General features: G+C 35.7%; 1 protein-coding gene across 1 annotated transcript in view; it reads right to left on the bottom strand.

Annotated features, from left to right (window-relative positions):
• LOC145691635 (uncharacterized) overlaps positions 1 to 19,051 on the bottom strand; it is a 55,269-nt gene that overhangs the window by 12,743 nt on the left and 23,475 nt on the right. The window contains exon 2 of the mRNA XM_081767016.1: positions 11,369 to 11,499. Within this exon, the coding sequence (XP_081623142.1) occupies positions 11,369 to 11,499 (131 nt within the window). The remainder of the gene's footprint in view (positions 1 to 11,368; positions 11,500 to 19,051) is intronic.

Genomic DNA, 19,051 nt, shown 5'->3' on the forward strand with positions numbered 1-19,051 from the left:
GCGGACTGGGACATAAAGGGCTCATGCGGGGATTAATCATGGGGGACCTTCTCTACACACACACACACACACACACACACATATATATATATATATATATATATATATATATATATATATATATATATATATATATATATACCTAAAATGAGAAGCTGATAGCAACACTTTCCAAAACATTCTGCCGTTATGTGATTCTTTTGCATGATACAAGTATCCATCAATTTCCAAATGTCCATGATTAAAGAGGTTGTTTGCCCTACGTTTGGCTGATTTCGTTCCTTCCCCCTCCCGAGCAGAATGGACTCACCCGACCTGGCTCGTGGCGTCCTGTAGTGTTGTGCAATGGGTTCCTGGAAACGGAGTTGTTTTTCCGCGTGGACAACAATAACGCACAAAACAGGACCATTGTTGTGAGTGTTGTGTTAAATTCGTTTTCAAGTGTGTGAGTTTCCGCTATGTCACCAAAATTCCGCCCAAACTAAGCCGGTTTTGGGAAGGCTATGTTACGGCTCTTTATAACTCCCACTTTAGTATTTCTGTCATTAGAAAACAGTGCAAGAAGAATGGTTGCAACATCAGAAGAATGGTATTATTATTATTATTATTATTAACTCAAAGAGTCGAGGCGGGAATGCACGCCTTCCTCCCGGATCAGTCCACCCCTGCACGTACGCAATTGTACTAAAGGCCAACATACACTAGCGTATTTTCAGCGCGTATTTTCGGTCCGTAAAATGATGTCGTAAATTTCGGTCCGTAAGTTGGCCCATACACCTAGCGTAAAAATAGGCGCGTAAAAGAAGAAGAAAAAGAAGCGGTCATTTTTCGCTCTTCCGCTCGCCTGTTGTTTGAGTACGTGCTCGTTTTTCAGTTTACTCAAGTTGCTTGAACAAGATGGATCTATCTGTGGCCATGGTTTTAAGTGCAGGTGCTATAAACATTGTGTTGTTAAGTAAACGAATAAAAAGAAAGCATAGAAGAAACAGACTGGGAACCACGCCGAAGAGGATTAAAAATTCACATTTATCTATATCACGTCCAAGCAGCTCAATCCATTTGGCCTATTTTTGGTACAATCTTAGATCATTGTACTTAGTGATCTGAGATCACTAAATATTTATATAAATCGTACTTCGAAGGAGGAGGACACAGGACACAATGATGATTTAAATTTCTAAACAGACACAATGATGATTTAATACAATTTGAACGAGCTTGATATGTGGTTTCCTCTTACCTTCCGAAATAACCTATTGTTTGGAACTGCAGTTTACAAAGAATAAGGGAGTAAAGGAGTGTTCCGATAGTTGAATAATTGATTGATTTTTTTGTTATACGATGTTTTAGACTGTTGACTTTGGTCGTTAAAAAGTGGGCTACTGAATGATAAATTCAATTTAAAGAAAATATGATTTATTAATGGTTGCAGCTTTCGTTTTTTTTTCTTACAAAATTAACGAAGAATATAGTAGTAACAAATAGAATAAATTATCCCCTCACGGGATACCAATTTTTACTACCTTATCCACAGCTCAAAAATAGGCCAGAAAGGAAAACCATGACTTATACAACTACCTCCAGTCCCATTCTTTAGAAATAGTTTGATCCTTGTTAGCTCGGCTGTTGTAAGTTGAAGGGATCCTCCTCGCTGCTTCCATCTACCTTTTTTTATTTCGAAGTTTATCTTGCCATTTAGTTTTTATCTAGTTGTTAAAAATCATTTAAATATTTATTTATTTAAAGGTTGGGTTTTAGCGGACTCAGGTAATTTCATCACCGGAATTTTCCTCACCGGTAATTTTGTCACCAAAATATTAGCATGTAGGTTATTTCGTCATTGGAATTTTCGACATAGTAATTTCGTCAGTTGTAATTTTGTCACCAAAATATTAGCATGCAGGAAATTTTGTCATGGTCATTTTTTCACCTTTGTTGAACTAAGTAGAGACAAAGTAAATGACCGAAACAGCTGACCTTATCTTAATCAAAGTTGGAAAACAATTCAGTTGGTGTTCGACTCTGGAAAATCAAAGTTTCGAATACTCAAAGCAAGAACAAACAGCACTAAAATAACATAATATCAGTTTCACCAAATGTTAAAAGCACAGGCAAAATGGGCCAGTAATGGATTTATATATCACTATTTACAATATTAAGTTTTGGCAATATTAAAATTTCAGAACAGAAAATTAGCAAACAAAATATAACATGTATTAATGCAATAAATGGTTTACATGTTCATTTTCTACTATTCATAACATTATAAGAAACAACAAGCAATTTTTTTTCAAACATTTAGTTCCAGTGTTATACGTTAAGCACAAAGACTAGAACCATTTCTAAAAAATCTGAAACACTCTTCTAGTTTGCTGTTTGGGTGGTTGCCTCACAGCATCTTGATAAAGCACAGCTGAAACCGTTGCTTCAACTTCTTGAATTTCATGAATAAGCTTTCAAATAGTTGCGTGGGACATTCCTACTAGATGATGAAACTTCTAGTTCCACAATTCACAAATATTATTTACCCTAGAATTGCTGTTAAAGGTAGCTTGGTGAACATTCCAATTGTCTGGGGGATATATACGGGGCACATTACGCAAACAAATATTCCCAAACCGAGCTTTAACACGGCGATACGTGTTTGACACGTAAGTGCTATCAAAATAGTCCAGAAGTTCCAGCTCTTCCTCCGAAGTCACTTGTATTAATCGATGCACATCTGCTATTATAAGAAATGCAAATTGTTTATTTTCTAGCAAAATAGATGAAAATTTTCATTGCTCTTGTTCCGTTCTAAGAGTCCAAGCTCTTGAACCTTCCTCCATGTTAACTGAGTCAGGTGAAAAAAGTAACGCTGTAAACGAGTTGAATCTCCAAAAGTTGCATTTACGCTATATCAAAATCCATTACCATAGTTACATGTCCGGATATTCACTAAATTCACTGCACTGATGCACCACCGCACGAAACAGTTCTTCATATGAATTTTGTGTCTTGGTCTACATTAGAGCGTATACCTTGTAAAGGAAGTCTCACCTCAAATAACACACTTTTTTTTTTGGCCCATTGAAAAGTTGGCGTTCACCATCCATGTTTCACTTTTTAATAGCTTCATAAGGCTATATTTAAAGGAAACATCCAGAAATATTTATACGTTTTTCTTCCTTCATAGAAATTTGTTCTCCTCACATATATCCAATAACAATTTGCCAATGTTTACTCAGAGTTGAAATATAATATAATTCTTTTAATAGCTCCTAAAAAAAAGGACACTCTTTTCAAATGACTCTGTTAACTTGGAAGGCCCAAGAGTTTGGGCTCAGAGAACGGTACTAGAATGATGAAAATTTTCATCTTTTCTCCGGGAAAATTAACTAGAGATGCAAGGGCTCGGAAAAAAACCGGCTTTTTTTGAAAAAAAAACTCGGTTTTTTCTGCTTCGCTTTTTTGCTTGGGAAATTTTGGGCTTTTTTGAAAATTTTGCTTTAAACTGATAAAGCAGATTTTGTTTCGCGTCTCTACAACGAAAAGAACTCATTTAAATAGTGGCTGATGCAGATAATAATATGAAACCTCGAAAATAAACCATTAATTTCAAAAAGATTTTTTAAAATTCTTAACATATTTACATTATGAATTCTAAAGGATTAACCAATATATGTAATAATATTTTAACCTCTTATATACAATAAGTACTTTAAAAAATGATACACAAATAACTAGCAAAATTGTATGTAGTATTTTTACTTCAAAATATCTCACACCCTCTTTTTGAAGCAAAGTAAAAAAAAAAACGTAAGAGAAACCTGCACATCAAGAGTTTCGTTTCGGGTGGTTCTGTACATTCTTGAAATTTTTCAGTTAAGTTTTTTCATATACATTGCATGAATATTTCGAACAAATTTTTTACAGATTGATCACATACGTAATAATCTGTTACCACCTATCAGGTGCTTTGGATCTGCAAAATCGGTAAAGCTCCCAAATTCTGTAATGCACTAACTGCTAGTTAAGCTTGTTCAGAATCGGGAAAGTATCGAATTATCTGTTCATGGATCATATACGTAATAGACGGTTCATATGAGCTCATGGTTTCCTAGGCTGTAGAATATATAACCACCATCACGGTTTACCCAATGCTGAAGGTTTCTAAATTTTTAACAAGAAAATTCAACATATAGTTACGAAATCTTTTTTTTTTTTTTACAAAAAAAAAAAAAAAACTATGGAATACATTTTAAAAGAGTGGAAGAAGAATCAATCACTGTTCCAATTCACAAGAAAGACGACAAAATTGATTGTAATAATTATCGAGGCATTTCTCTTAACATTCTATTAATAAGATTGACCCCATACGCAGATGAAATTATTGGAGATTATCAGTGTGAATTTAGTCGAAATCGACCAGATATTTACCATTCGACAAATAATCGAAAAGAAATGGGCATATATTTCCCAGTACATCAACTGTTTATTGATTTTAGAAAGGCTTACAACTCGGTAAGGAGGGAAACATTGTACAACATTCTTACAGAATTTGGAATACCGAAAAAGCTAGATTTATTAAGTGTTTAAATGAATTCCAGAGTAAAGTCCGAGTAGAAAAATGCGAGCGTCCACGTCGAGATTGGCCTGAAACAAGGATATGTGTTATCGCCGTTATTATTCAGCTTTGTTCCGGAGTACGCTATAAGAAAAATCAAAGATAGGAACCAGGGCCTAGAATTGAATGGTATTCACTAGGTTATGGTGTATGCTGATGATGTAAATCTGATAGGAGAACAATCGAAAGAAATGCAGATAAATCTAAATACAAGGAAATTCACAAGGATCGTAATACGGCAAATTATGAGTGCGTTAAAATGTCAATTAATACTTTCGACACAGTGGATACTTTCAAATAACTTGGATCAGTATTACCAGACCAAAATCATACCCACAAAGAAATTAAATGTTGACTAAAATCAGGAAATTCTTGTTATTATTCAGTTCAAAATATTTTGTCGGCGCGAATTCTGTCAAGGAATTTAAAGCTTAAAATATATAAAATGATAATCATGCCTGTTATGCTTTATGGTTGTGAAACATGGTCGCTTACGCTGAGGGAAGAACGCATACTGAAATTATTTGAGAATAAAATTCAGAGACGAATATTTGGACCCAAGAGAAAGGGGAATGGGGAATGGCAGAAACTTCATAAGAAGGAACTACATAATTTATACGGTTTACCAAACATCCGGTTCCGACAATGCCGGCGATGTAATCGGCGGCAATGTAATCAAATGGTAGCTTGCACACGCTTTCCGACCCGGCAAAAAAGCCAGTGGAACTCCCGGAACCAGCAAATGCTTTACCCTATGCTGCTGTTGCTTGCATGCTGCTTTACCCTATAGATCATAATAAAAGTATTCATGTACTCTGTGTCTAGTCGGGCATTTGTTCCATAGAACGATTGTGGACTGAGTGAATAAGCAACCGCAATGCTGCCTTTTCAGAACCTATTATTATTATTATTATTATTATTATTATTATTATTATTATTATTATTATTATTATTATTATTATTATTATTATTATTATTATTATTATTATTATTATTATTTTAAATACCGTGATCTCAGCCTGTTTCAATTTTGAGAAATTTAAAGAGATGTTAAAATTATAACAAAAGTGAAAAAAAAGGCCATATACCTCGTGCGCACACAACCACACACAAAGAGCAAATAATCTTGTTTTTTTTTTTTTTTTTTCGCCCTTCTGCTTAGCCTCTCCCAAGGGGAAAATATAGAAAAATGATAGTTTGCAAGACTGCTTCTATCAATCATTGATAGTGATCAGGTTTCTGATAAGCACTTTCCTTTTGTGTGGATTGTCTTTCTTGGCTCCTGAAAGATCATAGTACGTAATTTGGAAGGGGGTGTGTTTGCTGAAAGAGGGAAAGGAAAGCATAAAGAAGAGTATCCTGTATAGCAGTAAGTAATTAAAAAATGTTGAATCATATTTCCGCAGCTTTTCATATAATGTATGAAACGAACCTTCCACATGACGCACTGTCAACAATGGATGGATCCAAATCTTTCTAGTGCTGCTTTGTTTCCTTTCTTCGCTGTAAGTACAGCAAGGCAAGGAGATATCGTGCTTATTGCTGGACTCATATTCTCTCCTGGGGCCGCGGTGGCTCAGTGGTAGAGCGTTCACCTCTGATGCTAGGGGTCTCGGGTTCAAACCCTGCTCCCGCCAAGTGAACTTTGTGGTGGACAAACACCGTGTGCGTGGGTTTTCTCGGGGTTCTCCCGTTTCCTCCCACTTTCTTCATTCCACCATTTCATTCATTACTCATCATCACCGTCTCCTTTAGCCTAACCGGCATAACCGTGGGACGTAAAACTCAAAAATTTTATTTCATTTCATTTCATGTTCTCTCCTTCACGTTCAAACTCAAACTACTTCTCGGCACTGGCATTACCGGGATGTGTGTGCAAAACAGCGCCGGCACCGACATTGCCGGGTGCGGCACCGGTTTTGCCGGCCATGTGTGCAAAGCAGCCCCGGTTCCGGTTCCGGTATTGTCGGTGTCGGGTCCGGCATTGCCAGGGACATGTGCAAACGCTGTTAGAGTCATCAAGACTAGGAGGCTCAGGTGAGCAGGTCATGTAGCCAGAATGGAAGAAAGTAGGAACGCTTTCAAAGTTTTAACTGGAAATCCAATCGGGAAACGTCCATTAGGAAAATCTAGGCCCAGATGGGAGGACAATATTAAGATGGATCTAGCAGAAATAGGAATACAGAGTAGAAACTGGATTGAATTGGATAAGGACAGAAGTCAATGGAGAGCTTTTGTGGCCATAGAGAAAGAGAGAGAGAGAGAGAGAATACATTTAAGTTAAGCACAACTGCACAACAAACATGAGTGAGTGGTTAGCTTTCGTGCTTCTATCGTGAAGTCCCTGATTCAACCCCTCATTCGACAATTTTGACAAAGGTTTTTCTTAATTCCATCTGTGAATGTAGAGATAGTGCGTGTACTGTGAGTCCTGGCCGACTTACTTTCTAATAGTTTTTAAATCTTTGTTATTAATTACCAGCAGTGATCTATTTGCGAAGAGGTTATGGTGGGGAGTTCTTCCGGATTGAAGCCTCTACCGCGAAATTACGGAATTTCTAAAACAAACTAAATATTTGTTTTGCCTTTACTCATAAACTTCAAGCTGTCCTCAAATAAAAAAAAAAAAAAAAATATATGAATTTTTAGAAAAAAACTAATCATTAATAAGAAAAGCCCCTCCGAAAATACTTTTCTAAATCCGCCACTGATTATCAGTATAAAATGGTCTTCAAGGTTGTATCTGGAAGATTATAGCTGAATATACAAACGAAACGAAATATTTGTTATGCCTGTACTCATAAACTTAAGCTCCTCTTAAATAAAAGTTAGAAATTTTTAGAAAAACCAAACATTATTCAGAAAAAGAACCCTCCCAAATATTTTTCTAAATCCGATACTGATTATTTCTATCAAATGGTATTCAAGATTGTGTCTGGAAGATTATTGTTAAATCATTGCACAGCTACAGTATAACGGAAATGTGGAAGTACACTCTGAAAGATATATTGAAAAACGTACGCTCTAATGGATATATTGAAAATCATAAGTTTAATTATGTGCTAGAAGCTAGAGTACTAAGCTCTAAGAAGTGAAACACGGATGACTAAAAAGAAATGATCTACAAAAGAAAAAATATCGATAATTCAGAAGTTAAAATCAAGTTAAATAGCTTCTAAAATTGCCCTCAAATACTACGTACTTTATGTTTACTTTAATTCATAAACCATGTGCTCCATCCATTATGATGGTGAATTCCAGAGCGAAATATGGCATTGAGGTCATGGAATCTTATTTAACTTTAGAGTATACTATAAGGAAGCTATTTAAACGGAAAAATCATGAAAATGAAAAAAGCCAAAATTTCCAAAATTCTCGTTTTTTTTCCCCAAAAAAGCCGGCTTTTTATGTGCAAAAAACCATCGATTCAAAAAAGCCGGCTTTTTTGCATCTCTAAAATTAACAGATTGGCGTATCTTCCCATATTTGTTTGCTATTTTCTGTTCTGAAATTTTGATATTCGCGAAATTTAATATTTGTAAATAGTGAATAATGAACCCATTAGTGCCCCATGTTGCCTGTGCTTTTAACATTTGCTCAAGCAGACATTATTTTCTTCTACTGGTGCTTGTTCTTGCGTCGAGTACCAGAAACTTCAATTTTGCAGAGTACAACACCAACTGAATTGTCTTCTAAGTTTTATTAAAATAAAGTAAGCTATTTGATCGTTTGCTTTGTCTCTATTTAATTCAACAAAGGTGAAGAAATAACTGACAAATTTTCCTATATGACAATATTTCTGTGATAGAATTACTGGAAACTTTTATCTCTTGTCTCAAATACGATATCTAAAATATGTAACTCTTTATTTAATATTAATAATCTATTTTGATTATGCTGCATAGTTTTGCTTCATTGAAGATTAAAGAAAACAATTTCAAAAACTTTTTCGAGTTCATTCATTGTACTTGTATTATGTTCTAAAAGACACTGGTGATGAAATTATCGTGACATTATTTTCGGTGACGAAATTACCTATATGGTAATATTTTGGTGACGAAGTTACCGTGACGAATTTTCCGGTGACAAAATTACCGCCGCCCGCTGTTAGCAAGCGGGGTCAGGTTAAATTCAGTTCTACTCTGGTTTTCGTTTATTGCCAGTTTATCACTGTTTATTTTCATGTTTTCTTTAAATGTAGTCTTTAGTAATTTACTGTATTAAAAAAAATGTGTTAAAACACTTAATAACTTTTTCTTCGTTCTTGCTGTCGGGTATATGACATGAGGGTAAAATCCACCCGAACTTGAGGGTTTCCACATATACATACAAATCAATTGAGGAGTAGTAAGGGCGAACTCAACATCGGATAATTTTCTTTAAATTCAAGTGATAAGTTTCTAAACTTAATACTTTTATCAGATTTCCAAGGGAAGGTTTTCGAATTTTCTTCATATCCCCCAAAATAAAGGAAGTTCACTGGTAGATGAAAATAAAAAGACAAATGCAATTTTATCGAAAATGACTCTAACGATTCTGCTCGTACATCAATATTTCATTACCACTTTTATTATCTGGCATAAGTTATTTGTGGTAAAAATACAAAAAGGTTAGTTTACTGTTGCCTGTGAGCTTTTTCGAGATATTTTCTCAAACACGAGTCAGTTAATTTTGTTCGTAATTCATAAATAAATGGTTTATTAATAACCGGACAATATGACATAACTATTTTTTCCTGAAAAGATCCACAACGGGTAGTTTACTCTTGAGGGAGAATTTTTTTTCGAATTTCTGAAAAACGCCTTAGATAGGTTTATATTTCATAAATAAATGTTTAGTTAATAGCCTGCAATATGAAAACATCCACACGAAGCAGTCTTGAAGATGAAATGAAATCTTTCAGTTTTACGTCCCACGGTTATGCCGGTTAGGCTAAAGGAGACGGTGATTATGAGAAATGAATGAAATGGTGGAATGAAGAAAGTAGGAGGAAACAGAAGAACTTCGAGAAAACCCACGAGCACGGTGTTTATCCACCACAAAGTCCACACGGTGCGAGCTGGGATCGAACTAGGGACCCCAAGCAGCGGAGGTGAACGCTCTACCACTGAGCCACCGCGCCCCCTAGTCTTGAAGAAAAGTTTCTACTATGTTCAATATGTAATGTCTGTGAAAAATATACCGAATTTAATTTTTTAAATGAGTAGGGCAGGCCATAGACCAGATAGGAGAACAATACTCAATAGTAGGAGCAACATATGATTTATAGATAATTTTCAATTCGGCAAAAATTGATCAAATGCTATTTACAGTCATACTTTTTTAAAAAAAATCACAACAGAGGGCCACAGCGGCTCAGTGCTAAAGCACTTATCTCTGGTGCGTGGGGTCCCTGGTTCAATCCCCGTGCAAATAAGTTTGTGTGGGCAGCATCATGTCCGTGGGTTTTCTCAAGGTACTCTCGTTTCCTCCCACATTTCGTTAAATCAATTCTCTCATCATTCACTTGCCTTAATTATGGTATCCTTTAGTCTAAAGGGCATAATCGTGGGAAGTTAAACTCAAAGATTTCATTTCAGTATCACAACATGGGTAACTCTGAAGGTGTGACTTCATCTTTATATGCGCCTTTACCTGTGTGGAAAAAAAAACTAATGTCCAAATATTAAATTAAATATTAAATTCCTAGTCGAAAGGCATCAGGTTCGATAAGTTTAGCGATTCTATATGAGAAGTAGAACCCGAACCGCATGAGCACCCGCCTAGAATCGAACAGGGCGCCCCGCACCGAGGACGCGTACGCTGACTACATAGCCACGGAGGAGCTCTCATAATTTGCGAATTCAGATTAGGAAGTATTGGATTTAAATACTTTTTTCTCTGTGCACTCAAAATTAATTATGAATTTTAATTAGGAAATAATGTCTCGTTTTGTGCAATAGGAAATATTAGTTTAACCGAAATCGTATCTTGTATGGAAAGACTGAAACTAGATTGGAATGATGATTTCTGGTGAGTCTACCAGCAAACCTCAGCAACGATTCGCGAGGACAACACAAGAACAGGTTTTCTCTTCTGAAAACAATAAGACCAGACCGGGGAGAAAGCCGTGGAAAGGGCAAGAGACCACCTGCTGCTCGAAAACCCTTTCATCTGAGCCGTTTTTACGCGCCGTATTTACGCTCGAAGTTAAGAGCATCCAGACTTTTCCAGCGTACAAAAATTCGGTGCGTAAACTTACGCTAGGTCCCATACACTAACGTATTGACAGCTGCTAACAAGACTAGCGCATGAAATTTTATGGCTACGGCGGAAAAATACGTCAGTGTATGGCCGGTGTAACAGTTTTCCGAGAGTACGTTTCCACTCTTTCATGAGTAGTTGATCATGGGATTCTGCTATTCGGTTTGGCAACAGTTACTACTGCACTCTATTGTGAACATAAGGAAACTGAAGGGATCACTCTCCTTCCATATAATCTTTACAGCTGCTTCAAATCATGTCATTTCACTGCATCTGGCACTTGTACGGAACTGGGAAAGATTTTCACATGTACGGAAGTGTGAATGTACGCAAGTGGGAGGACACCGTGAAATCTAGTTAAATCATTACTGAATATAAATCCATTCATCAGCAAAAACTAATGTGTATGTAAACGTTGTTCAGTCTTAAAGATATAGAATAATTATAATGTAATGACTATATATAATCATAATGTAATGATTAATGTACAAAAAGAACTCATTTAGATTTACATCATACCTTCAGTAAATCATTTGTGCCCACCATCATCACAACTTTTTTCCTTGTAGGAGATTCTTCCTTCATCATACGTAATATTTGTTTTGTGGTTGCACCACTAATGGTCCATCCAACCCACCTCTTTCCATTTTCTGCAAAAAGATGGTCTTCATAAAAATATATTTATTTAATCAAGATACAAATATAAGGCGTGTCATAATCGTAATAAAACATTGTGTAAGTCATGAATGAAGATATAACCATATGCGTAAACCTAGCACAACCTATTTCCAGAAAGTGAAAATAAACTATCCGGATCTTTTTCTAGTTGTTTGTTCATGATTGTTCACGATTTGTAAACATTTTATACAAAAAACAAAAGGATGCTGCCAACTTCACGTACCGTACCTGAAATTTTTCGAAAATCGGAAAACAATCATGCAGATAGTTTGTTGTCGATCGTTCACATAAAATTTCTTGTTATGCTCCCGATTTATAAATAATTTACAAAATAACAAAATGGGAGGAACGATGTACATTATAAACTAGAACCTATAAATGGTATGCGGGAGAAAGGAAAACATGACAGGCCACAAGAAGACATCGAGGGTCATCTTAGAATCGGTTATGTTGAATTTGGCCCAAAATTCTTCCCAGAGATACATCAATATAGTTATTTTTGGGTCTATCTTTATTTATAACGAAACGATTACCATTTTTTAAAAATAAAATATCTACTCTTCTCGTTCATAATGTACAGTCATGTCCAAAATGACGGTCGCATATCTATAACTGGTTTCTTGTAAGAATATAATTTGATAATGCAATTGAACAATTTGAACACTTTCCACTGCAATAACTTTCAATCAATTGATTAATTGCAATTGATTCTCCATTATTAATGGCCAACTGCAATTAACAATTAACCATTACTTACTTCAATTGTTAATTGCAATTAACAATTAAAGTTACAGATTAATTGTTAATTGTTAATTCAATTGAAATTTGCCCAACACTGCTAAGCAGTCATCTTGAAAACAACCACACTGAATTTTGATTAACATTTTTATACCGATACCATTGAATATGACACAATATTTCTCCCTTAGAGTCTTATAATGTTAATTACTACGAAACTTCTTTTTATCTTTTTTACAGATTCCCACAATCTCAATAGGTTCAGAGTGTCAACGTCTTCCTACTTCACTTGTAAAAAGATACATCATTATTATTACTTTCAACTGATCTTAATTAAGTTATGATCAAATATGGAGTAAAAATAAATTATACTAATGCCTTCCTGAGAGCAAGCGAAACAAGAACATTTTATGACTTTCTATTATTATTATTCAATGCGACCCAAATCTAATGTGAGGCCTTCAAAATGTTCGTGGAGGTACTCGAGTATCCTGCCACTTTTCCCCCTCTTTTCAGTGTCACACCTGCAGACTTTGATTCCATACATTCTGAACTAATTTTGTTTTAGTGTTTACAAACTTCAAACACTGAAATAAATCCTATACTTTCTGAGTGAACAGAAGTTCAGAAGGAAACGCCTAATGGTTTTGCTCACATTCCACAAATAAATATTTCACCAACATTTGGCACATAACGGTATTTTATTTAATAAATTTAATCGAAAAAGGTTACTATGGTGGCCTTTTTTAATGTTGTGAAATGAAATGAAATTATTATTTTTTTTTTAACTTTCCACGATTATGCCCTGTAGGCTAAATGAGACGAATGAATAGAACCAGGGGTCCCTAGCGCGAGAAGTAAGCGCTCTACCATTCATGCCCCATTTTCCACATTTGCAAAATCTTAAAAATTGTTGTATATTGGTTAAAATGTAAGTAATATAATACTTTAAATTGATGTACAATCCTACAAAATTTTCACACTAACTTAACGTAGAATTACCATGGTAATAAAAACATTCTGCATGTTGTTATTTTAATTATATATATAATTTGTTATATAGCATAATTTTTAACGCTTAGTAAGTGGGAATCTTCTTATAGTAATACGTGTCGGGCGTTAAGAAACAAACAAACAAACAAACAAAAAGAAACGCAATAAGAAAGCAAATTACTTCAATTTTTTGGATCTAAGTAGTTGGCAATATAACTGGTACCTGAGGTATCCCGTCCACTTGCCCTGGAAATTCATGTATCTCGTGGTCTAATTTACTAGATTCATGAAACAAACAGTGTGAACCAGTTTGCTACCCTGGTGACTTTAAATTCGAATATCTCGAGTTCCTAAATTCGAATCGTCTAAATTCCTTCAGATTCATGTTTCTCGTGGTCAAATTTACTAGATTCATGAAAAAACCAGTGTGAACCAGTTTGCTTCCCTGGTGCCTTCAAATTCGAATATCTCGAGTTCCTAAATTCGAATCGTCTAAATTCCTTCAGATTCATGTTTCTCGTGGTCTAATTTACTAGATTCATGAACAACCAGTGTGAACCAGTTTCCTTCCCTGGTGACTTCAAATTCGAATATCTCGAGTTCCGAAATTCGAATCGTCAAAATTCCTTCAGATTCATGTTTCTCGTGGTCTAATTTACTAGATTCATGAAAAACCAGTGTGAACCAGTTTGCTTCCCTGGTGACTTCAAATTCGAATATCTCGAGTTCCGAAATTCGAATCGTCAAAATTCCTTCAGATTCATGTTTCTCGTGGTCTAATTTACTAGATTCATGAAAAACCAGTGTGAACCAGTTTGCTTCCCTGCAGCCGTGATAACGTTGGCAGGGCTATCTATTAGTGTGATTGTGGCGTTTATCTTTATTATTAGGATGTATATTCACATAATATTTCATATGAACTAAATAATCACGTTTTTCAATTACACATTTTTATTTTAATAGTCCTTTCGAGGCCCTTATTGGTGAGGGGCTGGGGGGCACTGCCCTAGTTGCTCCTGCCTAGTTAGGACACTGGATATATGCTTATGTAATACATTACGACCATGTGAACTTGTATAAGAAACAGAATGTACTTAAATTGAGACGCGAACTATGCGGAATTTGAATGTAACTAGTTTGGTAATCACTATTGCCACACTTGTTACAATTGTTCCAAATTCAGTCCTTTTTGTTAGTCATCGTCCCGTTGGTACCACGCTGGCATTTTCAGCCCCTTTTGTGAAAAAGTTGGTACAATTCTACCCAATTCAGCACCATTTAACAAACACTTGTCACATTTTCGAAAGTGTCAGTAAGACTTTTCCTACATCTCACTAGCGTATAGTTAGCTTTCCCTAAGTTTTATTTTCTATCGTCCATAATTGTTGATGCACTAATGTTTGGAGTTTTGCAATAAGAGCTACTAACACTACACTATACTATAACCATTTCACTATATGTTGTTATTAGTGCTTTTAAATATGTGGGAAGTTTACAAAATGAAAAATGCTAAGTGTCTAAATTTAGCCCCGCACGATTCCCAAGTGCTAGTAAAACTACTTACATGTTTAGTGCTTAGTAATTGCACATTAGTGCACTAAACACTAACGATAGTACTATCATACTTTAGAAGTTATTAATGAATATCTCGTTCGAGGCTAACTTTAGATTTTTCAACTTTTACACAATTTTTTAGTAATTGTGCCACAAAAGTGGGACTAACACCAGTGGGTAGTGCATTAATAGAGTGAAATTGTAGTTTGGGAATTATTAATGAATAACCCGGACGAGACTGAATTTAAAAATATCGAAAAACACTAATTTTCTCACAAAGGTAGGACAAACGCTAAAGGATAGTGCATCCTTAACGCTTCAAAAAATAATAAGTACTAACGTTAGTGCTATCATATTTTTGGACTTGTTAATGAAACCTCAACCCAGTCTAACTTTAGGTTTTTGAACTTAAACAGTTTTACACTAATTGTGACACAAAAGTGGGACAAACACAAGCGCTTACTGCATTGCTAGCTATAAAACATTAAGCATTGTCGTTAGTGCTTTCATGAATAATCCGGATAGGATTAATTTAAATTTTCGAACTTCACACTAATTGTCCCACAAAGATAAGATAACCACCGAAGATTAGTGACTGTTAGTGCTCCATGAAATACTAATCAGTTAACGTCAGTGCCGTCACAGTTTAGGAGTTTTACCAAATAACTTGGGCGGGGCTAACTTCAGGTTTTTCAATTTGTACACAATTATTATAAAATTCGATAAATTTTAATTGAGTTCCGTCCAAGTTATTCACTGATAACTCCTAAACTATCATAGCACTATCGTCAGTGCTTAGTATTTTTGAAGCACTAAAAAAGCACGATCCTTTAGCGATTATCCTACCTTTTGATTGACAATTATTGTAAAATTCGACAAATTTGAATTTAGACTTGTGCGTGTTATTCGTTAATAACACTTAAATTATGATAACACTAGCATTAGTGCTTATTCAGCGGAGGACTAAACGCTGGTTTTGTCCATCTCTGTCAGACAATTAGCGTAAAATTGTACAAAATTTTAAGATCTAAAGTAGACCCCTGAGTTATTCATTTAACCCCTAAATTACGATAGCAGTAACATTATTGCTCAGTGTCTTTCGGAGCACTAACGATGTTCTAATCATTGACGTTTATTCAACCTTTGTGGGACAATTATTGTAAAATTCGCAAAAATTTAATTTAGCTCAGAGTGAGTTAAACTCTTAAACTCTTAAACTTATAACTCTTAAACTATAATATCGCTAACACCAATGCTTCGTGTTTCGGGAAGCAATAACGATGCACTAACTTTTGACGTCTATCTCACCTTTCTAGGACAATAATTGTAGAATTAGAAAATTTCAATTTAGTCTTGCAAATAATATTCACTAATATAGAGTTGAATCAAAGCACTAACGTTAGAGTTTAGTGTACTAATGGGTACTAACGATGCACTAACAATGTCAAACGTTTTTTTAGTAGTATTTGAGATGCGTGCAGGGCTAAATTTAGACAGGTAGCATTTTCCATTTTGTAAAATTCTTCAACCAAATTTAAAAGCACTAATAACCATATATTAGTGTAATGGTTACTATTACGTTCGGGAATTTAACGCAATGATAAGTACCCCTTGCATTTCTTATGAGAGTTTCGTGACTTACAATTGGCGATATCTACACTAATAGTGAAGCACTAACAAAACTATTAGTATTTTCTGGAAGCACTAACGATATACTAACGATTGACACTAATCTTTTCGTTAGTCCTCAAAGTGGAGGGGGCTAAGTTCACGCTAGTCCCAAAGGGTTTTTCACTTGTAGTACTTACACTAATGAAGCACTAACGTTAGGGTTGGTGCACTAAGAAGTACTAACGATGCACTAACGATTGCACTAAAAGAGATCATTAGTGCTTTTGAATTTGGCGGTAATTTAACGCAATGAAAAATTCCCCATGCATTTCTTATGGGAGTTTCGTGACATGTAATAAGTCATAACCTCACTAATATTTAAGCACTAACGAAACTATAAGTCTTTTCTAGAAGCACTAACGAATGGCACTAGTTATTTCGTTAGTGCTTGAAGTGGGGGGCAGCGTGAACTTGGCCCCCCAAATGTTTTTTCTTTATAACTCCTACACTAATGAAGCACTAACGTTAGCGGTTTTTGGAGTATGAAGCGCTAACGATGCACTAACGATTGCACTAGAAGAGGTCAATAGTGCTTTTTAATTTGGCGGTAATTTGACGCAAAGAAAAATTCCCCATGCATTTCTTATGGGAGTTTCGTGACTTGTAATTGGCTATATCTACACTAATAGTGAAGCACTAACGAAACTTTTAGTATTTTCTAGAAGCACTAACGATGCACTAACGAACGGCACTATTCTTTTCCTTATTGCTTGAAGTGGGGGGCCAGCGTGTTTCATTGTTTTGGCTCCAGAGTCTACACTAATGAAGCACTAACGTCACGGGTTGGTGCATTAGGAAGCACTAACGAATGGCACTAGTTATTTCGTTAGTGCTTGAAGTGGGGGGCAGCGTGAACTTGGCCCCCCCAAAGGTTTTTTGCCTGTAGCTCCTACACTAATTAAGCACTAACGTTAGGGGTTGGTGCACTAAGAAGCACTAACGATGCACTAACGATTGACACTAATTTTATCGTTAGTGCTCAAAGTGGGGGGGCCAGGTTCACGGACGTTGACAAATTCTATGACCTACAAGATCTGGAGTAAAATGAGTTAAAAAGTGTTGCCATGAGGCACAGTACAATTGCCATGTACTGCGGCTACACAGAACCAAGCACAAGCACCAAAGGTTGGGCAAACCGGGCAACTGCCCGGGATGCTAACGTCAGGGGGGGGGGCAAACGAGCACCCCAAAATAAATTTTCGAACGTATTTTCTAACACCACTGTAATAAAATGTAAATATAGTCTAGAACTAAGTGGGTGCGCCAAAGACTCAATGGCAGGGTGAAAATTTTGCTTTTGTCCGCTCCTGATACCGCTTAGAGGGGCCGCGCTTTTTGAGCAAGTTTAGAAGGAACTTGAAAACACTGATGATGCCTAAAATATATTACGAGAACCAGCGGTGCACTTCCCCCTTCCCCGTTATTGTGCGTTAAGTTTTTGCAAGTTAAAATTCTGGTCACTATTACTATTATACAATTTATGAACTGTAAGTTTCGACTCTTCCAGTAAGGAGGTATAAGTTATGGCGAGAAAGCCCTTTATCGAGAACTTGACCCTTCCACTAAATGCCCCTCCCCCCGTTCTCACGTACTTGGCCTTCTCAGTGGTTGCAATGCTACTATGAACTAAAATACTGAAAAATGTACTGCTGATCTATACATGCTTTGCGTTAATCATTTTTTTTTTTTTAAATATAGGTTTCATTATGTATTAGAAAAGCGTGTTAAACAAGAATAATCCACTCAACCTTTTACTTCTCCCCCTCCCTTTAACAACTTATACTGAACAGTTGAGACAAATGCCTTAAGATTTAAAAAATGTATTATGTATAATTAGACTTACCATCTTTTCGTACTCTTGTTCCAGTGTACAGCTCCCAACACCTCAATAATATTGAGTCCCCGACAAAAATGAACTCCATTCTCGTTTGGAATTACTCAACAATTGGCACTAGGTGAAGATTGTACATTTAATGTGATTCGCTATAGAACAAGGTAGATGCTGATTGGTAGATTTTCTTCACGCCTTCTTTTTAATCGGATAGATGTACTGTTGCTCTGTGACCAAACTTACTCTCAGAACAAAATCCACTTTGCAACCAATAAAGTTTCTTTTGCCGATTTCATTGTTAACTCTCTATGAGTATTAATAACTGATATCCACTTAGAAAAGTTTCACTTTTAATGCTTCTTTCTTTCTCCTTTTTTCGTGGGGGAAGGATTATTTCGTTAATGGATAAAGAGTATTTTCATTCATTCTTATAATGTTTATCATATAATATAGCTTCTCAAAAATACAGGGTGATTTAAAAAAATACTCATGGATTTCATTTTAACACATTAGAGGCAAGAGATCCACACACTAACCTCAGTTCAGCTCGCTCTCGCTCGGGCTCACTACAAGGTAAAGACTGTTTATGCTAATTCAACACAATGGCTCTGTGTTATCCGAGCTATGTTACATATTAACACGTGTTGGAGCCACTTCAACTCCATCGGATATCAAAATAGAAGTGATATATGTACTCACATATTAGTAACTTAATATACTCAGAGTATGTTTCCGAA

This window comes from Thermobia domestica, chromosome 1 (genome assembly GCF_964235325.1).
Source record: "Thermobia domestica chromosome 1, izTheDome1.hap1.1, whole genome shotgun sequence".
NCBI classification, from domain to species: domain Eukaryota; kingdom Metazoa; phylum Arthropoda; class Insecta; order Zygentoma; family Lepismatidae; genus Thermobia; species Thermobia domestica.